Source organism: Falco peregrinus, chromosome 9 (genome assembly GCF_023634155.1).
Source record: "Falco peregrinus isolate bFalPer1 chromosome 9, bFalPer1.pri, whole genome shotgun sequence".
In the NCBI taxonomy this organism is placed as follows: Eukaryota; Metazoa; Chordata; class Aves; order Falconiformes; family Falconidae; genus Falco; species Falco peregrinus.
Window position 1 is genome coordinate 22,328,799 of NC_073729.1, and position 20,490 is coordinate 22,349,288.

A 20,490-nucleotide genomic window follows, 5' to 3' on the forward strand; every position below is an offset into this window, starting at 1 on the left:
GATATCCCCTCGGGCAGCGCTGTGGACTGACTGCAGGGAAGCCCAGCAAGCTCTCCCAGCAGTGCAGCAGTTGCTGCTCTACACTGAAGAGGCTGGGCCTGTAACACAGCTTGTCCTGCGCCTCCCCGATGCAGGAATGAGGGGCTACTGAAGGGCTACCGAAATGCTGAGAGCCCTGGAGCAGAGACCTCGCAAGAAGCAGCTCACTTGCCCTGCCCTCGAGAGGCTCTGGGCGAGGACAGCTGCCTGCACTTCTTGGAAGGCTGGTACAAGGAAGAGAAAGCCAAACTCTTCACTGCAGCTGCAGTCAACAAGCCATGAGGACTGTGGTCAGGTTGCTTTAGGGGGTCCAAGCTGGTCATTAAGAAAAAAAATTCACCAGCAGGGCACTGCAGCACAGAAAGGGTCAGATGCCAGAGGGTTCTGGCGAAAAAAAACCCAGCAAAAGAAAGAACGAGTATTTTTCTACCTTTCAGCCGGAGGCGAGAGCAGGCTGTGACCACAGGCCCCTAGCCAACAGAGAAGGAAAGGCACAGACACGGGGCAGAGCTGTATGCTGGTTTTTAATGTTCCTAAGAACTAGGAAACAGAAATCAAAAATAGACTTTGCTCTTCTTGATAAAAGTAATAAAATGGTTAGCGGTGTTAAATTAATCCTTACAAAACAAAACCCAAGGAGGTTAAATAAAGCCCAGAGGCTCCGCATAAAAACCACAACGACTACAAAACAGCTGCAAAGACGTCTTTACACACCAAAGAAACTCCTCTTCTCCGCTCCTCCCCTAAACGGTACACAGCGTCGGCAAACACGGGACTCACACATGTGGGAAAGGAACACGGATGCAATGGGAGCAGCCCTGCGGGGAGCACGGGCGCCACGGACAGAACTATTTACACTATGGACACGGAGCTGTGCTGGTGCCAGTCCGGCCGCAGGAGCCCCCGGGCTCTGCCCGTCCTTCTCCTGCCGGCGCCAGGCTGTGGCCAGCTGCTGGGGCCCCTCCAGCTGTGGCGCTGCGCGCCGAGCACTTGCACTTGCCATCCGTCCCTCCATCTGTCCTGCCGTCCTTTCGCCCATGCATGCATCCCAGCTCTGGCTGCCCCTTCCCTTGGCGCTCTGGCATCGAAGGGGCTGCCTGCTCCTCCTGCTGTACCACGCTGCGTTCCCTTGCCCTCCGGCGGGGGCCGCAGCTCAGCCTCCTCTCCCCACCGGCGGCCGGGTGCTCCCCAGCACTCCTGGGCCGGGGCAGTGTGCAGTTCACAGAGGAAAGCAGGTGCCGTGGAGCTGCTGTGCAAGAGTCCCCCAGGCCGGTGCTGCACAGCCAGCAGTCTCTCCACCGCCCCAGCAAGCCTCCTCAGGCCGCTGGCACCTCCCCTGCTGCCTCGCACCTCTGCACCTTAGTTGGGATTAGTCTCCCGGCTGCTGCTTTGCTCCCGGCCCAGCTCCCGCTCTTTGTCTGCTGTGGAGGAGGAGGAGGAAGAGGAGGAGGAGGAGGACGACGACGAGGAGGACGACGAGGAGGAGGAGCTGAGGGTCCGGCCTGAATGCTTGTAGGCTGCAACAAGCTCCTGCAGCCGCTCCGGCGTGGGCTCCCATTTGGCAAAGCCCGCACTGTTCTGCAGGAAGAGGACGGCTGTGTTGTGCACGGCCTTGTAGTACATCTCCTCTCTGCAAGGGAAGAGAACAGGCACTCAGCACCCACCCAGGAGTCACAGAACTGCCACCCAGACCCGATTCCTAGCACCCACCCCTCCTCTCAACTGCGTGTCATGTTTAGGACAAGCATTCATCTCCGTCCTTTTCTCTCATTCTGAGGAAAAAAGCAGGCAGAGTGCAGCATCAGGCATTTCTGAGTAAAGGCAAAGGCTTGTGAACTTTCAGAGAAGCACTGATGCTGCATAGCCACGTAGCGCTCTACAAGCATGTATGTGCACCGCGTCACCACTGTCCCAGAAGGAGACTCATCACAGCAAGGCATCAGTCTTAATCAGGTACAGAGAACTTAAGTGTTTAAGCACTGGCTGCTCAAACAAGTTGTTGCTTGAACTTGTTGCTTAAACAGCAAACCAATGGCCAGCTTGCTCTGCTGAGGACCAGGATCCTGCCTGACCCTTGTTTCTGCTTCCCCCCAAGTGACACCGAATTGCTGTGGCGTTTGGCAGCCCCAGAAGCACTGCTCAGCTGGATCACCAGATCAGAGGGCTGGCAGAGGAGCACAGATGATCACCGCAGCACCACATGTATGACCTATTCACACTGGACTTTACCCAAGGAATACGCCACTCACAAGCTTTTTGTTAGTGAAATAACCTGGTAGTCATTGGATGGCCATGAGATTCCCAACACTCTGTATGACTATCTTAAAAACCCAGAGCGATTATGCACTGCATTTGTCCTTGCCTGCTCCCTACTTCCTACTGATTTCAGCTCGGGACAGGATATTTCTGTCATACAGCTTCAGAAACGCATTCCCAGAAGGACCCGAGAAAAAGGCCTACTTTTTGCAGACATGCTGAGACCCGCTGCGGTATTCGTGATCAAAGGCTGGAAGGATGAGCTGGTGCCGCTTGAACTTGCTCTGCTCCATACGGGTCAGGGCTGGTGTAGGAGGGTCCCGCCACTCGGGGATGAAGACAATAAAGGAGAGAGGCTCACTGGAGTTCTCCAGCAGTTTCTAGTTCAACAAGAACATGAACAATCTCAGTGCCGGCTGAGCAATGACATGTCTAGTATGGACATTTCCATATTCCATGGAAACACTTCTGCTTCTAGAGTGGTGCCGCAGCAGTCGCCGTCCTCTGCCTTCTGCATTATAGCCCTGCTGTGAGGGTGCAGGAGCAGTGGGGAGGAGAGGACTGACTGCACAGCTCCATTCAGAAGAACCCCACTGGTGAGCGAACGTACCTCGAAGTGAGAGACCATGGCATCCATCAGCTCCTCACAGAATGGAGGATTTGCCTCAAAAGAGCCACTTACAGGAAAGAAATCCAGGCACGGGCTGGAAGAAAAAGGCAAAGATCCCTATCAGAGAGGCTAGCATTCTAACTCTCACACCTTAAAAAGCATCCATTTGCTAACAAGAAGCAGTCATACTCTCAGAAAGCCTGAATCCCCAGCGTGCAGGGCCTGCTGCATCCAACAGTGGGACCAGTCACTGGGGACACGCTCCACCTGTAGCCACTGAAGGTGACTGCTGATTCAAGCTGGCTGCTTGAGGGCCCAAGTCTCCCATTCTCCAGAACAAGAGGAAGCACTGGCAGACCTATAAACTGCATTACTTCAGGGACCAGAGCCCCACTACTGGACTAACGGCACAGCCCTGACAGTTTCACAGCCAGTCTGTGTCCACTCATTGCATTTAGGCAGGCCTGAAGTACACACCCTTCTGAGCAGACATCACACAACCAACCGGCCGCTGCCCTGAAGACACAGACACGTCAGCCTGTCTTGAGGCACTGCACATACATGCACCCACACAGATACACGGCAAGGGCACCGGAACGTAAGACTCACCCCCTGGATCCGAAATACCCGTCTGTATCCAAGAAGGCCGAACAGTACTGTTTAAAATAGCAATTCAGGGGCGAGGCAAAGCATTCAAAACTCACTCCAAAGAGCTTGTGGAGGGCTTCGAAGATGTGCACAGGAAGTGCCCCCTGCAGACCAGTTCCTTCGTACAGACCCACACCGAACATCATCTGAGGAGAGCAAACCCCGGTGAGCCGTGCCTGCACTTGCTGTTCCTGCTGCTCCCTCCACTGACCACGGACCCAGGGCCACACGTCCATGCACCTACTCCTCTAGGTATGCAGGGCCCCCTCGTCCTTTCTCAAATTCATGTAGGTCCCCTGCATGTACCCAAGAATGCTCTTTAGATATTTCATCCAACTCAGGCCCCACAAACCAACTGTCAATTTTCACATATAGCCCCCATGAACCTTCAGCTGGCCCTCACGGTCAAGAACTACTGAAGGTTTCTTTCATAAAAATTTATCTTTATCCCCACTGAGGTCTCCAGTCAAGATCACAACTGCTCCCCAGACCACAGCCCTATCTCAAAACACTGGGAGCAGACAACGGACCCAGTTTAAACCCTATTTTGCATCAGACTCCCAGAGCTGCGGACACCCCCCAGAGCAAAGACAAGTACTTCAGGTCCCCACTATTACTAAGGCTTTCTGATGTACAACAACTGTGATGAGACAGTACCTGATATCGACGGAGAAGGCACCAAACCCTGGGCAGAAATTTTTCAAAACCAGAGTCATCAATGCAACTGTACCGATAGAGAAGCCACTGGAAGAGAAAGCCCAGCCATTAACCACAAACAGATTCAACAAAGTTAAGACAGTACGCAGACATACCATGACGTGGAGAGGAACACTGAACAATGGGAGCAGGTGGGGCTCTGCATGGAGGCTTGTCAGCACATCTGCTTTTACCATGCGAGTGAACTGCAAGCTCTTTACCGGCGTGAATGAACGTACCACACCAGCAAGTGTCTCTCAGCAAGGGCTGCCTTGCTGGGAGTACAACTGTTCTTGCAGCACAGTACACATCCAAAGCACACGTGCAACACCTTGTAAATATTTTCAGCTGAAGCTTGACCCTGACTAAGGTGAAAGTAGCTGTCCTCACTTCTGCTGCTACTCGGGCAATGTTTGACAGCCTCTGCCTGGTCAGCACTCCCTGCCTCTGCACAGTCCCTCTTCTTGGAGGGCAAGAAAAAAGGAATCCTCCCACTAAAGAGCAGTCTGTGACCAGTCACACAGGACTGGCAGTCAGCCCTTACCAGCTTGCTGAAGTAGTTGCGGCTCACTTTCACCATCTCCCCCTTGTACCGCACACATGCCACATTGTTTTCCATGTGCATTTCCACGCTGGGGAGTGGTGGGGAGGGGATGGCCAGTCTCACTGGGTAACAGTATACGAGCCTGTCCTGGACTTCAGGAGCTTCTATCTCAGCTACAGAAAATAAAGAGAAAGGCAGCCCATTAGAATCCAAGGACACCTGGGACAGATCTTTCTTCCACCTCAAAACACGCAGCGATAGGAACAGGGCTAAAGGGCAGAGTGAAGCCCCCCAAAACACTGTGATAGTCCTTCACAGATCTCATAGGCAGCTCCCTAGGTTCAGAGCTGATTCCCCAAATTAATTCCATCACCCTCTGCCAAAGCATAGAGAGGGCTCACTTCACAGTGCTTCCCCACCTCTTAACACAGCAGACTCAAGAGACCGCACACAACCATCCCACATCTTCAGGCACATTCCAGGCAAGTAGAACACTCCCCTTGTTGCTACTGTTATTATTTCAGTTTGCCCCAAACTCATCCAAAGCACAATAAATATTCCCAGGCTGCCAACTGCAGGAGGCAAAGGAATCTTCCTGCCACCTTGTAGTTACCCACTGCGGGCAGCAGCTTAGCCTCAGCTTCAGTGGGAAAAAAGAGAGCTCACAGGGAAGATCAGTCAGAAGGAATCACGGATTAAATCCAGTGGGAAGACAAGCAGCAAAAACAAGCAGCAAAAGGCAGGCGCTGGGACCTGATGGGAGTCTGAGGAAAGCTAGGACCCGAAAAGGACTACAAAACGGTGTGATGAAGGAAGCAGGGACCATGGAAGAAGGAAAATTTGACTGGAGGCAGTACAGATACAAACTAGGAAGAAAGAACAGAGAAAAGATCAATGAACATGAACCCTCTGCCAGGAAAGGAAGAAGGGTGCATAGTGACGCGCTGGGAGGCAGAGGGGTGAAGAAGGTGCTCAGAACCCAAGAAACGTGGCAGAGGAGAAGGAGGAGAGGGCGCCAGGCATTAGGAAGGGGACTGCCAGCTGTCCTCAGGAATTCACGAAGAAGCAGAGCAAAAAAGCATGGTCCAGGGAAATGAACTAACATCCTGTTCAGTGTGGTCAGCTCCTAACAGGCTACTTAATCCTGACAAATCATATTTTTAGGATATTTTATATTACACCCAGTAACAGTACTGGAAAATACCTTCCCACTGCATAGGCGCTGTGTGACTGTCAGCTAAAACGTATACTGGGCTGGCTATTTCTGACTCTATTAAATTCAACTCCCCGGACTCAGAACAGCCCTCCCAACAAACAATGCTACTGGAATGGGGACAGGCCAGAGTGTGTTGCTTTTATGCTGCAGTGCTGTAGCCCTACAGCTCTTCAGAGCTGACTGCATACCAGATATATTGTTCTCTTTGAGTATGGCAAGATGCTTCTCCCGGATCCGCTTGACGTATTCAAGGGATATGTAGTAAATCTTACTGCAGATGCCTTCAACGGAGTCCTTTGCTGCAGCAGACACATGGGGCCCACACTGTTTGCGTAAGTGCTCCAGGCGGTCCTGCAGAACCAGAGAACCAGAGTTCCTCACACAACCTGCCACTGGACTCCCCAGAGGTGTGCAGAGTCTCCACGCCACTGTCACTCCCATTTCACAAAGCAAAGGAAAGCAATCGCAGCCTTCTCCAGAAGGACCTTTATCTGGCCCCAGCACTCCTTCCATCCTTGCCCAGGCTCCCTGCGCTCAGCTGCACAAGCAGAGGGATACTGACCATGTAGTCCTCCTTCGAGGCCGAATGGTCCCGTCGCAGCCAGCTGAAGGTGTCCTCCACATTCCACTTCACCACCTTCCTGCTGTCTGGTGAAGCACTCCTGCACAACACAGAGAAGCAAAATTTAAGCCACGGCTGCACAGCAACGTATTCCATCCCAGCACAAGGGTTTTGTCAGAGGGGGAACACAGCTGCTGACACTTCCTCAAGGCCCTACCCTGTCACTCCCCTCCTGGCCTTCTCCGGAAGGTGCTTCCAAATATTTCTATGACTAGGGACTGCCATACTCGCTCCAAAACACACTCTAGCTGTCTGCTGTCCGCTCTGCAATAGGAGAGGCAGATAAAGAATTTATCTACTACGGAAATGGTCCGTTTTGATCTTGCCTCTCACTTCCAAATACAGCCACTGCTAGGAGCTTGTGACTCTGAGAAAACTACCCTGTTAACAAGCTTTTTATTTTCCCCACAAGGCTATCTTCCTCAGTTCTGTCCTGTGGCAGAACTTGTCAGAAAAAATCATACATGGTATAATAAAACACCACGCTAAGCTTGTTGCTCTGTAAGAGCAGTGGGTGCCGAAACACTCATTCTCTTCTCAGGGATAAATGACAGAAGTCATTTCCATGTCCAGTATTTCACAGATTCTCACTTGTCTCTGCATACATTCAGCTTCTCAACAATAGATTTTACTGTAACATTACTATCAAAAGACATCTCTGGCACTATATTGTTTTTCTTCTGTATGTTCCTACCCCTGATTTTTCTCAGTAAGATTATGACCAATGCTGAATAAGGTGTGATGCAGCAGTCCCCTCTGAAAATCCTTATGACCTTTTCCTCTTTTCTGAACGTGACAGCACTGGAAGAGGAACTCCCACCTGGATTCTATCAGCCGTTTCGCAGCCTCAGCGTACTTGAAGAGTAGTCTCTTGGCTTCCTCCCGGAACTTGATTCTGGATAACCTGAAGTAAGTTCAAATTCACATGCATCAGTTCCACATCTGCCACGAAGGCAGGCACGGAGGCCAGATCCAGTTCCTGAGCTTTAGATCACCAGCACCCTATCACTTCATCAGTAAAAGTATAACACAAAAGCACAGAACCACAGCAGCTAAATCACTGGACCAGACCAATACAAAAACATCCCAGCAAGGTGCCCTGTCTTTGAACAGTACCTGATGGGAATGTCATTCATGATCTCTCTGAACATGGAAGGAGACACTACTGGCTCACAGTCACTCGGCAAAAGAGGATCTGTCCCTTTATCGACCACTTTCCTCTCCAACATCCAGCGATTAAAGGACTCCCTCGGGGGGTCAATCCCTGGAGAAGCACAGAAGAAGGGTCTAATCAATACCATAAAGAGATGCCCAGAAGCTCTGATAAGGATCACTACGTGGGAATTCTGCCTAATGAGTTCACAACCAACAATGTGACCGAGTACAGCTGTCACAAAAAGAGACCACACGGACAAGGCAGACATAAACCAAAAGGAAGAACACCACAGTACTGCGGGATTAAAAACGTGAATAAGGGGAGCGCAATAGAAACGCACCTTCTCGCTGCTGGCAGAGCTCTCGATAATGTTGCCGCAGCTTGAGAATGAGCTGGGATCGAAGCAGCTCCACCTCAGGGTGTGGAGAAAGCACTTCAGATGGTGCTCTCTGCTTAATCACTGCATTTGTCTGAATATCCAGGTCCCAATATACTCTATGGCAGAAACAAATGTCATCAGGATGGCCAGATCATTGGCTAATTATCAAATATTACTTCTAAAGATGCTTCCTTGGGCTCTTTCACCAGCCAGGAAATGGAACTATCTAGACTCCTTGCAAAGATATAGGGGAGTGTTACGTCCCCGAGATTCTTCAAAGACACCTGGAAAACCAGGTGTCTCTAATATACCACCGAGAAAAGAACTAAAGACAACCGGAGGCAACTCACTCAGTTGGTCGTAGAAGAGCTGCCTGCTGTTTATCTTCAGGTGAAACACACCATGCCTTCAAAACAGAGGTTCCTGGAATACTGGGAGAGCTGGGGACTGGCTGAGCAGCTGGGTTCCCTGGGACATCCGCCTAGGTGTGTAAAAGATTAATTACTGCTCCACAGAGACAGGTAAAGGGGAAGCAGTCCCATATATCTAACAATCCTGCACCTGCACACTATTCAGGATGTGCTCGAGCAATTGCTGGGGGTATCTGGCCTGCTGTTGGCATAAGTTAACACAGACATGCAAGCTACCACATTTCTGAGTCATCAACTGTTATCTCCCAACTCCCAAACTCCACCTCAGGCTGTAAGAGAGAAACGGCAACTTGGCAGGACCCGAGTCTGCTTCCACTTTTGTACTTTCGGAGTGTCAGTTGTCACAGCTTGAGTTATACTAGGGTGACTTGACCTTGCACAGTTAAAAAAAATAGGTCCAAGCTCCCAAGCCCCCCTAGGTTTCAGTGTGAACATCCTTAAGCCCTTTTGTTTCACAGCACCAGACCCACCTTGGGCTTTTTCACACTGTTGCCGCTCAGTGGAACCTCCTCAGAGAATCTCCTCTTCCTTTGCTTGCTCTCCACAGAGGTATCTATAATCCCACCTTCCAGTGGCATCGGAGCTGCATTCAATCCCAGAGGGTCTGACTATGAGTGTCCAAACAACAGCACACGTTAATTCATCAGCTGCTACCGCAGAGGCCCAAACAAAGGCAATAAGCCCTCTTCGCTCCCAAACAGATGGAAATAAGGACACCAATACTCACACCTGCAGAAAGCTAAAAAATTCTCTTCTAGACCTGTGTCTGTATGCTTTTTTTTTTTTTTTTAAGACTTAGATGAGAAAAATGCAGCACAGCTCCCCCAGGCTGAGTGTTCTTTGAGCAGTGTGCTACACCTGAAACAGCACTACCTGAGTGTGCACCTGAAGGAGGAACATTTCATCGGAACCAAGCCAGATGATGGACTTAGCAAGGAGTTGTGAAGGTAGAAAGACCCTCCCACATGTGCAATCTGAAGTCCACAAGACCACAGCACCACAGCATCTGCCCCTGCATATTGGCACAGCCCCTTGAGAAGAGTGCTTACTTACAATGACATCATGCTGTCCCAGAACTGGCATTTCCCACAAAGACTGGTTAGTGAAGCGATTGAAGTAGTAGGGGCGATTCTCCCGCTTGCTCCAGCACTTCTCCCAGCCAGCCTGCACCAGCTCATCTGAGAAGACAGTGAGAGAGTCAAAGAGCAGTCCTGAACAACAGCCCTGCCCTTCAGGTCCCCATTACTGTCACAGCGCATTCTGAAACCTGCATTGTTCCTAGCCTTCCTTAGTGGCCTCGCTTCACCTTCTCTCCCCTGCTAGCAGGGCCCTGCGGAACCCTGTGCTGGGCCTTCCCAAAAGCAGAGTCGGTACCTGGCAGGTCCTGTACCAGTCGCATAGGTTTGGGGGAGCTGGGCTGGTTCTGGTTGGAGGTGCCAGGTGAGTGACTCATGAGAGAGGCTTCCTCTGCAGGGCTTCTGTGATTCTCATTGGCCATTTCTCAGCAACCGCACTAGAAAACAAGAGAGCCATAAAATCCGTGTTAAGGCAGGAAAGATCCCAGATCCACTTGGCCCACTCAGCCGTAGCACTACAAGTTCATTCTGACAATAAAACAGGGTTTGAACCAGCACAAAACACACAAAACAGCTTCTAAACCCTGAAAAATACCTGTTACCCCAGATACAACTAGCTATGAGGAATGCTGAGCTTTAAATGGTGTCGCCAAAGAGTTCTTAAGGCCAGCATTCAAAATAATCACTTCTCAGCTAGATCTCTCCTAAAAGTACAGCATCTGGTCGCATACATCAGGACTGAGAACATAAAAAAATAAAATAACACTCTTCTGTGAACACGTACCACCTTCTGCTACACTAACACTAGTCGTATCTGATCTGCTATCCTCTGACACAGTTTACATCAACATTTACACACACATAACTACACACAATTTAAACAAAAAGACCTTTATTTAAAGACTTCTACGTAAACCAGCCCTACTGCTTCACTAGTAACAAATTCAGTGGTTCAGAGGACCACAGGCTAGGAGTTAGGAACTCCTGAACTACCTTCCTCAGTACATCCCAGGCCCAGACTAGCCGTAAGGCCTCAGCCAGGCTGCTTTAGCCTTTGGTACTTTTTCATTTGCATAATAACAGTTATGCAAAAGAAGGTCTGTTGAAACAATAACGCTACTCTTAATCATAATTTAATGTGGCCAGCTGGACAGAAACAGCCAGGCTTTTCCTCTCTTAGTCACCATTCTTTCCCCCTGGGGAAGTTTCTGAAACAGCACTGCAGATTGCTCCTCTCTGGCAGCCTTAAATACAAGGGCCATGAACTGGCAGGGAAACAAGGCATTTTAAATAACTACCGTCTACCTCAGTTATTTAACTCTAATCAGGCCTTCAGAGACGCCTTACACACCACCAAAATTAGGGCTGCACTAGCACAATCTTGTATACCAAAGTGTGTTTTTTAACTGAACGCTATGGTAGCCTCAGCAGTAGGCTCCCTTGTCTATCATCATCTCTTAAATAAAAAACTCTGGCTTGGTTTGCAGGCTAAGTAATTTGGATTTATTCACCTTTGTTCCCTTTCCTGTCCACTAAAAGTCTTGCTGACTATTTCAGAAGAGCAGAACAGCAGGAGAAAACGACAAAGAATTAGCAGGCACTAGCTCAGTTGTCTATATTATGGGTTGTGGAATCAGTGTGATGCATTGAGGAACTCGACCGTTTCAGCACCTTGGAAGATGCTTCCATCCTTCCAGTCGGGGCAAGCAAGGAAAAGTATGGGACACCGCAAAAGCCTGGAGTTTCAGTCTCGGCTCAGAACTAGGCAGACAATAACCAAGCCCACAGGCAAAAGTGTCTGCTACAGAGTGTACCAACGCAATCATGAATATTTAATTGCCTCAGCAGGTCAGCATTGTGCAATATTTGTTTATTCACGCGCTTCCTCCTGAACTCCAACCCCGCCGTGCCCTCTACAATCACTTCACTTCAGCTAGCTGCCAGAAAGGCAGTGAGGTTAGCCCAGCCAGCGGCAGCAGCTCAGCCTCGTGTTGGGGTTTCTCAGTGCAGGGAAGCACGCCGGAGCCCAAGGGGCCCCCAGGGCTGCAGGGCAGGAGCCCCATCGGGCAGCACTGCAGGTGCAGCAGCTTTTGACGGACATGCTTGGCCCCTCCTCCTTAGACCAACAACATATTTGCACATGCAGTTGCTGATGTGTCCTGCACATTACACAGACAACACACTGGTAATGAACGGATATGTACTGACAGGACCAGACCTCTCAAAGTGAGCCAAGGATGTATTTCAAGAAGTTAGGGAGAGCACTGGGTACTGCGATCTTCCTAGACTGGATAGCACACACCGGCTGCAGCGACTTGCCAGTGTTTTTCACCACCGACCGCTCAAAACAGCCGTCAAATACAGTTCACTGTTTTTGCCTTCTCTCATTTACGGATAAACTAGAACAGTGGAAGTAGACAAGAAGCTTTTTCACTTGATCAGTCTTGACAAGCATTAAATCCAAGTACCCTGAAAGTCTGGGAAAAGGAAAAAAGCAAACTAAAAGGAATCCTGACAGAAGCAACTCTACTTGTATGTAACTAGTATTGGGACTTACGACAGTGAAAGGGATCCAGAGTAAGCATTTTATGGTGATTACGGTATTGTTTTTATACACCGTGGCAATGCATACAGTACTTCACAGACATAGTAGAACGCTGTCCCTGCCCAGAGAGCTTACAACCTAGGAGCAGCAGCACAACCAGAGAGTCCACAGCAAGGTGGAAGAAGACACAAAGTAAAGAGGTACAGCAAACAGGATCATTATTCGTTTCCATTTCAGCAAGGCAACGATTTTATACAAGACAACAGCAAATGCGAACAAAGGAGAGCAGCGACAGACCCCTGGGACACAGCAAGGTTCTCCCTCATCCCAGAGCCACGGCTGCTTCAGGAGGCTGGAAACCAGGCCACCGCCTCCTTCCAGCGGTACTTCTGCCTGTCCCCAGAGCCAGCCCTTGCGCCCGGCCCGGTGGGACGGGGCCGAGGAGTGCACGGAGCTCCCGAGGCGGCACGCACAGGCGGCCAGCACGCTGGGGACCGAGGGGCCGTGTCTGCCGAGGGGACGCGTGCTGCCGGGCAGCGGGGCGACAACTCCCGGGGCTGCCCTCCCGGAGGCGCTGACGGGACGGAGCTCCTCGGCGCGGCGGGCCGGGACCGGCGGGCAGCCACGGGCCCAGCGAGTGCGGAGCGGAGGCGGCGGCGGCGGCAACTCTGCAGGCTGGACGGGAGGAGTCCGGGGCCGCGGTCTAAGCGGGGCGGAGGCCGGGCGGCCCCGCGCCCGGGCAGGCGAGTACTTACGGTGGCGGGCTGCCTGGCGGGACGCGTGGCCGTCGCTCCGTGCTCGCCGCTGGCGCGCAGGGGCCGCATCCTCATAGCGGGACGTCCCGCGCCTGGCCCGCGGGGGCCGCTGCGGAGACAGGAGGCCGTTACGGCGCGCCGCGGGGGAGGAGCCGCCGGGACGCGCGCAGGCGCGGCGCCGGGAGCGCGGCGCCCAGCGCAGCCCAGCCGGGGCAGGCGCAGCGGCGGCGGCGGCCGCGCTCTAAGATGGCGGCCGCGAGCCTGCGCCGCCTCCCCTCCGCCGGCCGCCCGCCCGCCGCCGCCGCACCCCTTCCCACGCCAGGGGAGGTCCCGGCCGCGCGGGTGCGCCGCTTACCTGGGCGTGAGGTCGGGGGCTGTAGGCACCGGGCACCGCTGCGTCTCCCGCCGCCGCCCCACCTCCGCCTCGCCCGCCCCACCGCCGCCATCTTGCGCCGGGACCGCGGGCCGCCGGTGCGCAGGCGCGGGGCCGCCCCGCCCTCTGCAGTGCGCAGGCGCCGCCGCCCGGCCCCGGGACCGCGCATGCGCGTTGTGCCCGCACCCCGGCCCGCCGACAGGGCGCCTGCGCGGAGCTCGGCCCGCGCTCGGGCGGGCGCATGCGCGGAGGGCGGCCCGCGGTCCCGCCCGCCATCTTTGTTGAGGCGCGGCCCGCCCAGCTGTGGGCACAGGCTGCCCGGCCGCCTGCGCTATTTCGGGCCGCGCAGCCTGTTATTGCGGCCCGCGGCGGCCGCTGCGGCGCGGCCCTGCCCCCCGCCGCGGGCGGTTCCTGCCAGAGGCTGGGCGCGGCCGCGACGCGGTCGCCACTAAAGGGCCTTTGAAGCGCGGCGGCGCCGGGGTGGGGCAGGCAGCTGGGCCCCGATGTGCGGCCGCGGCGGGCACCCGCAGTGGGGCCTCGAGTCGGGGCGGCCCTGGCAGCCGGTGCTTGCTGACGGGAATGCCCCGGGGGCGCCCCCCCGCCCCCTCCCCCCCTGCTCGCTAACGTTAACTTGGTCTGCGAGGTTCGGTTCTCAAACGGTGGCAGAGGCCGGCGGTGGCAGTGTGTGGCGGGTGACCCTGCGCACGTGTGCCTGGCCGTACCCTGCCCAGTGGAGCCGGGGCATGCAGCCAGGCGGCCGCGCTGCTCCTGGGGATCGCTCCCCTGCTCTGAGACCGGCAGGAGCTGCGGCGCGGCCGCCTCCCTCCATGGCCCGCGTGCCCAGCTGCGCTGCCCAGCGTGGCTGGGGCTCCGCCAGGTGAGCAGCGGGGCCCTTTGTGCCCAGCGGTTGTGTCCTGGAGCCCAGGCTGTGCGCTCGCTGGGGCACGTGTGTCACTGCTGCCCACAGCGCAGGAGCCCGGCCCCTGCCGGAGTGCGGTACTCGCAGCGTGACGGCAGCAGCCCGCATCCAGTGCGACGTGCTGGAGGACAACACAGGATGGGGAAGGGGGGCATGGCCCTTACTGAGTCCCATCGCCACCATGGGCACTGGCCATGGGGCCATCACCCCCAGCTGTGGGGCCCTTTCCTGCCCTTTGCCTCTGGAGTGTGTCCCCCTACCCAGCTTTCCAAGTGGCTTTCTGTCATGCTGGGAAGTGGTCTGACCTGCTCGCTCTTCCAGAAGTCCTGCCCTCTGCTCCGAGAGCACCGGGGTCAGTTTAATGAGTTAATGCTGGCAAAGCAGCTCTGGAGGGATAAGTGCTGTGTAAGCACCAAGTCTCCCTGCACTGGAGGTGTGAGCCCCTGCAGCCTGGCTCTGTTGCCCTACAGCACAGATAATTGCCCAGAGCGCAAAGTGCTGGCTCAGACCAAGCCCTTGTTGCAGTTGCACGGCCTGGGGGGGTAGAAGACTATGGAGGGACAGCATGAAACCTCGATCCTTGGAGTGAGGAGGGTCAAGCAGCCTCAAATGGGGGTGAGGGCAGGGGCAGCCCCTTGGCTGCACCCCTGCAGTCCGCTCAGGCAGGGGCCTTGGAGGGAAGCTGTAGCCTGGGGAGCTGCTCATCCCCTCATGACAGACGCTTACAGGGGCGGGATGAGCAGCATGGCAGTGCAGGCATTGCTGGGGCCGCTTTAGCAGCACCCCTTATGGTGCTGGACTGTTTTGGCAGCACCCGTCATGGTGCTATGTACCCCAGTGCCTGCCAGGCTGCTGGCAGCAAGCTGGGCAACTGCAGTCAGAGGGGCATGTCCCGCAGGCCCTGAGCTGCCCGGCTGCCCGTGGCAGGGGCCTGGGCAGCGCAGCGGGAGCAGTGCTGAGGATCTAGCAGCCTCAGCAGCTTCTCTGCCTGGGGCTCACATCACAGGTGGGCATGAACCAGCCCCCATCAGCACCCCTGGCCTGGTGCCACAGGTTCTACATTGGGCTCCAGCCCTGGTGCAGACCCTGCCAGGCAGGGCTGGAGCTGGCAGAGGGCAGCTGGGGTCTTGGCACCAGCAGAGGCTTTGTAAGGCAGACTAGTGGGGGCTGACATGACACGATGGACCCCTTGGACCTCATTTGTACATGTGTCCCTCGCAGGCTGAGCACTGCCTGGGTGCCGGGGAGGCCCAGGGACGTGGTGTGTGGCTGTGCGTGTGGGACATGTGGGGAGCAGCAGGGGAGGAAGGCTGTGTGCTCAGCCTGGAGCCTGGGTGTCTGAGCAACCCGCTGTCTTTCTGCCTGTGCTGGCAGGCAGCCGGGGCTCAGCATGCTAGAGACCTGCATCCTCCCAGTCCCGCTGTCTCCTCCCAGCTGTGGGCTCGCAAGGAGTGGCAGCTGGTGGGATATATAAAGGCAAGGGAACCTCAGCCAGCTCAAAAGAAACTCCTGGAGCTACTGGTGTTCTCCTTCCCTCCCTCCCTTCGCGTGATTCAGCTTCCCCACACCAGGGGAGCCGAGGACAAGCCTTACTGTAAGTACCCGAACCCAGCCAGCATTGTGTAGGCAAACCCCTGGGTCCATGCACGGCCCTGGGGAAGGATGGCGGCTCTGGGCCCTGGGCAGGAGGGTCCCTGTCCTCTCCCTTGCAGAGAACTGGGGGAAAATGCTGGTGGGGAGAAGCTCTGGACCATCCCCACAGTCTTGCAGGGAGCTCTGCCTGTTGCTGCTGGATGGACAGGCTCCAGCACACATCTCAGCCCAGCATGCAGGCAGGCAGCACATCTCCGGGGCGGGGGGGTGCTGTGCAGCTGTGGGTAGCCCCACAGGAGAGGGTTCCCTTCTCTGTGGGGTGCTGGGGTTCACCACAGCAGCACGTGCTGGACTCATGCCTCACTATGCAGTTTTGGGAGCTGGGTGTGTTCAGGGTGGGGGTGGGACGCTGCCGTTGTTGGCAGGAGCTGAGGGCAGCGAGTGTTCCCAGGGGACCTGAGACCCTGCAGGCCCCCCAGGGTCTGTGCTGGGGGCTTCAGCGCAGCACCCTGGGGTGGGAGCTGTGCCACTCATGGGCTGCTGGTCCATGGGAGTTCAGGTGATGGGGACCTCGGCAGCACTGAGGAGTTTTGGGGGGGCCAGCGGAGCCGCCCCCTGCCCCAGGGCTGTGCGCAGGTCAGGCAGCAGCCGCCTTTCTCCCAGGGTGGCCAGGTGTCCCCCATGTGCTGCTCCAGACCAGCCTATGCTGACCCTGCTCTCTGCCTCCAGGTGCGAGATGGCTGCCGGCAGCTGCCTCCTCCTCCTCCTCCTCCTGCCCTGGCTGGTCACAGCCTCACACAGCCCACCTGGCTGCAAGATCCGGATTACCTCCAAGGGGCTGGACCTGGGTAAGGGGCCAGCCAGGATCCTGATCCCAGGGCCTGGGTAGGAGGGAGGTTGGGATGCTGCTCCTGGGGTCTGCACCTGGGTAAGGCTCTGCCCACAGTGCCCACACATGCGGGTGAAGAGGAGCAGGGGGATGGGCTGGGGGGTGATGCTGCTGGGAGGGCAGCACAGCCTGGCTATGGCCAGCCCAGGCTTGCTTTGCTTTGTAGTGAAGGAGGAAGGGCTGCGTTTCGTGGAGCAGGAGCTGCAGAACATCACAATGTCAGACCTGCATGGGAAGGAGGGGCAGTTCCATTACAACATCAGCCAGTGAGTGCCACCCGCTTCCCGTGCATGTGGCTCCCCGCACCTATCTGTCCATCCGACCGTCTTTGTCCCCTCCCTTGCAGGGTCAAGGTGATGGACCTGCAGCTGGCACTTTCTGACCTGCACTTCCAGCCTCAGCAGTACCTTGTCTTCAGCATCAACAATGCCTCCATCAGCCTGCGCTTCCGGAGACAGCTGCTCTACTGGTTCTTGTGAGCTCCCTCCCCACCCTACAGCCTACCCTACAGGGAACTGCTTGGCTACTACTCGGCCATGCCTGCTGGATGCTGTGGCTGCCTTGCATCCCTGCCCTGCAGCTGGTAGGAGCCATGTGCTCCTCTCATCTGCTTTCCTGATTTCTAGCTATGATATTGGGTCCATCAATGCCTCTGCGGATGGCGTCAACATCCACACAGTGCTGCAGCTGGCCAAGGACAAGGCTGGGCGCCTGAAGATCTCTAACATCACCTGCAACGCCTCCATTGCCAGAATGCACGCAGGCTTCTCCGGCACACTCAGGTATGCCTGACCCCACTGCGGTGGGCCTGTCCCTTGGCCAGACCAGCTCTGCCTGTGCCCAGCTCCCCGACCCCGCTTTCTGCACCCTTGGGACTTCCCCACCCCTATCTGTGTGCCCACGTGGGGACGAAGGGACAGGGCTGGAGCCACAGGGGAAGGCAAGCAGCTGCAGAGCTGCTCTTGTGTCCTGCAGGAAGGTCTACGAGTTCCTGAGCACTTTCATTGTGACAGGGATGCGCTTCCTCCTCAGCCAGCAGGTACGGCTGAGCGCAGGCAGGCAGCGGAGCCTGGGGGAGCCTGGTTTTTCCAGGCCCCGCAGCAGGAGGAGGGTCCAGGTCCTCATCTGGACCTGGGAGTGATTCCCCTCTTAGCTCAGCCCCTTGCCTTTCAGATCTGCCCATCCCTGGAGCATGCCAGCCTGGTGCTGCTGAACTCCGTGCTGGACACAGTGCCAGGTGAGTGCTGCCCTGTGGTAAGGGCCCAGACCCTGCTCACTGTGGGGAGGACAAAGCAGGCCATGGGGCTGCCCATGGGCTTGGTCACAACGGCACATCTTCCCTGGCAGTGAGGAACTACGTGGATGAGCACATTGGGATTGACTACTCCCTCCTGCGGGATCCGGTTGTCTCCACAGACAGCCTGGACCTAGACTTCAAGGTGAATGCTGACCATGCCCTGCTGTCCCTCGCAGTCCCCGTGGGAGTGGCTGTGCCAGCATGCACACCGGGAATCACTGAGTGAGCATGGTGGGCTGTGCTATGACTGCAGAAATGTCTCCTGTTCTCGGCCCAGGGCATGTTCTTCCCCCGTGCAAGGGAGAATCAGGAGCTGGAGAACCACGCAGTGGAGCCAGTGATCAAGGAGACTGAGCGCATGGTCTACGTTGCCTTCTCCGAGTACTTTTTTGACTCAGCCATGCACGCATACTTCCAGGCGGGTGTCCTGGCCATAGAGCTCCAGGGGGAGAAGGTAAGCAGTGCTGGGACACCCAGCTCCATGCAGGCAGGGGCCTGCTGCCAGGCGGGAGGGAGGGCTGGGCTCGGCCTGCAGGGTGCTATCCAGGGAGCAGCTCTGCTGGGATCAACAGCAACTGCTTGCTTACCTGCCAGTGGTTTATCCTCCCTGCAGGTGCCCAAGGACCTGGAGGTTTTGCTGAGAGCCACCTTCTTTGGGACCATCTTCATGCTGGTGAGGGGAGCACCCGGCTGGGGTGGGAGGCACGGGGGAGCCCCTGGGGCAGAGCACAGCCCTGCCCAGCTCTGTGCCTCCAGCTCACCTGCTCTCCTCAGAGCCCCGCTGTGGATGCTCCCCTGCGGCTGGTGCTGCAGGTGTCAGCTCCCCCCCGCTGCGTCATCAAACCCTCCGGCACCTCGGTCTCAGTCTCTGCCTTCCTCAACATCTCGCTGGTGCCCCAGGGCCGCCCTGCTGTCCAACTCTCCAGCATGGCCATGGTGAGTAGGGGGCTGGCTGGGAGCAGTGTGCGTGGCTGGGGGTCCCTGTGCCCCCACATCAGCACACACAGGAAGAATGTTTCCCAGCCCACATAGGAAAGCTCTGGTGTCCCAAAGCAGGACAACTGGGCTCACAGAGGAGGAAGAGGAGCCAGCCTGACCAGCTGCCTGCCTGCACTGGGCACAGCAGGGCTGCGACTCAGCCTTCTCTCTCCCTAGGAAACAAAGCTGAGCGCCAAGGTGTTTCTGCAAGGGAAGGCGCTGCGCGTGCAGCTGGACCTGCGACGGTATGGCCCATGCTGGGGTCCCGTGGAGGTTGCGGGAAGGGTTCCCTTCATGCCCCGCTCATGGCTGCTTTCTCCCCTGCAGGTTTCGCATCTACTCCAAGCAGTCTGCGCTGGAGTCGCTAGCGGTGAGCAGACCTGTGCCAGCCCAGGGGTCTGGCCTCCCTTGCTAGCCCCCAGTCACAGCCTGGGGAAGGGCTGGGGCTGCACGTCAGAGGGCACCTCTTATGGCCCATCAGTGCTAAGGGCAGGCATGCCCTGCACCAGCAGGCAGGTCTGCTGCTGCTGCACTCACCCATGCTCCTCTCTCCCTAGCTGTTCTCACTGCAGGCACCACTGAAGACCCTGCTGCAGCTGACGATCATGCCCATCATTAACGGTAGGCACCACGGCTGCCGCGCACAGCTGGGCTGGGGGCACAGTGGTACTTGACTTCACTGCATCTCTCCCTCCCTGTAGAGAGGACTAAAAAGGGAGTGCAGATCCCACTGCCGGAAGGCATGGACTTCACCAAAGAGGTGGTCACCAACCACGCGGTATGTGGTGGGATGGGGACAGCCTGGGCCCTGCTGGGGCAGGGTGCAGTCACACGCAGCCTCATGCTAATGCTCTTCCCCTTTGCAGGGATTCCTCACAGTGGGAGCTGATCTCCACTTCTCCAAGGGGCTGCGGGAGGTGATTGAGAAATACCACCCAGCGCCTACCACCCCTGCCTACCCAAGCTCATGGCCCGCAGAGCCCAGCATGGACCCCCACCAGCTCTAGCTCTTCCCACTTGGTCCAGGGTGAAGGAGCAAGGGCAGATCCCGGGCTGGACCCGTAGACTGTAGGTAGGAAGCAGCTTCCCTGGTACCACTGGCACATCCTGCAGGGTGCCCGTGCCCCTGTGGGCAGCAGCAGGGTGGAGACAGCTGCTCTGGGAACCCCTGCTGCACCCCTTCTCTTTACACTAATAAACCACTCAACTCCAGCCTGTGCAGCCTCATTGCTTAGACCACACAGCCACCCAGCACATGGAGAGAGACAGGGGGAGGGGCAGACACAGCTTAGAACAGTGGCAGAGGGAACTCAGAGCAACTGCACTTGCCCTACTTCTGCAGGTGGCTTGTTTCCAGGCCTTGGTGACCCCCGGCAGAGCAGGGGGCACAGACCACAGGCCCTGGCTCCCCAGCACAGCGCATCAGCTGGATCCTCAGCACGTAGTGGTACTCCTCAGAGGGCAAAGG

General features: G+C 56.2%; 2 protein-coding genes across 3 annotated transcripts; one reads left to right on the forward strand and one right to left on the reverse strand.

Moving 5' to 3' along the window:
* Positions 1-544: 544 nt before the first annotated feature.
* On the reverse strand, positions 545-13,485 carry PCIF1 (phosphorylated CTD interacting factor 1). Its single transcript, XM_055813764.1, has 17 exons — positions 13,329-13,485; positions 12,974-13,082; positions 9,972-10,110; positions 9,651-9,775; positions 9,068-9,205; positions 8,517-8,647; positions 8,128-8,282; positions 7,748-7,895; positions 7,452-7,535; positions 6,572-6,671; positions 6,198-6,360; positions 4,794-4,966; positions 4,211-4,297; positions 3,515-3,699; positions 2,906-2,999; positions 2,500-2,675; positions 545-1,669 (listed from the first exon to the last, which is right to left on the reverse strand). Exons 3-17 carry the CDS (start codon positions 10,093-10,095, stop codon positions 1,399-1,401), a joined length of 2,154 nt encoding a protein of 717 aa, XP_055669739.1. The 5' UTR covers positions 10,096-10,110; positions 12,974-13,082; positions 13,329-13,485; the 3' UTR covers positions 545-1,398.
* PLTP (phospholipid transfer protein) lies at positions 12,830-20,234 on the forward strand. 2 transcript variants are annotated; one of them, XM_055813768.1, is made up of 16 exons: positions 12,830-12,961; positions 16,588-16,706; positions 16,914-17,013; positions 17,094-17,222; positions 17,374-17,529; positions 17,723-17,786; positions 17,921-17,984; positions 18,095-18,186; positions 18,322-18,498; positions 18,658-18,717; positions 18,819-18,980; positions 19,200-19,267; positions 19,350-19,392; positions 19,580-19,643; positions 19,724-19,800; positions 19,889-20,234. In XM_055813768.1, the coding sequence occupies exons 2-16, from the start codon at positions 16,595-16,597 to the stop codon at positions 20,027-20,029; spliced, it is 1,509 nt and encodes a 502-aa protein (XP_055669743.1). In that variant the 5' UTR covers positions 12,830-12,961; positions 16,588-16,594; the 3' UTR covers positions 20,030-20,234. The 2 variants fall into 2 exon arrangements, with proteins under 2 accessions (XP_055669743.1, XP_005239971.1); XM_005239914.4 differs by lacking the exon at positions 12,830-12,961 and adding an exon at positions 13,991-15,859.
* The last annotated feature ends 256 nt before the right edge of the window (positions 20,235-20,490 follow it).

What these genes read in the sequence shown, in the direction of transcription:
- PCIF1 (XM_055813764.1), bottom strand. Translation starts at nt 10,095, where the DNA reads ATGGCCAATGAGAATCACAGAAGCCCTGCAGAGGAAGCCTCTCTCATG. An exon ending in ACTGGTACAGGACCTGCCAG is followed by an intron (nt 9,776 to 9,971) that starts GTACCGACTCTG and finishes CTGTCTTCTCAG; the next exon opens with ATGAGCTGGTGCAGGCTGGC. An exon ending in GCCTTCTCCGTCGATATCAG is followed by an intron (nt 3,700 to 4,210) that starts GTACTGTCTCAT and finishes TGCTCTCCTCAG; the next exon opens with ATGATGTTCGGTGTGGGTCT.
- PLTP (XM_055813768.1), top strand. Translation starts at nt 16,595, where the DNA reads ATGGCTGCCGGCAGCTGCCTCCTCCTCCTCCTCCTCCTGCCCTGGCTG. An exon ending in CGTGCTGGACACAGTGCCAG is followed by an intron (nt 17,985 to 18,094) that starts GTGAGTGCTGCC and finishes CTTCCCTGGCAG; the next exon opens with TGAGGAACTACGTGGATGAG. An exon ending in AGGTGGTCACCAACCACGCG is followed by an intron (nt 19,801 to 19,888) that starts GTATGTGGTGGG and finishes TCCCCTTTGCAG; the next exon opens with GGATTCCTCACAGTGGGAGC.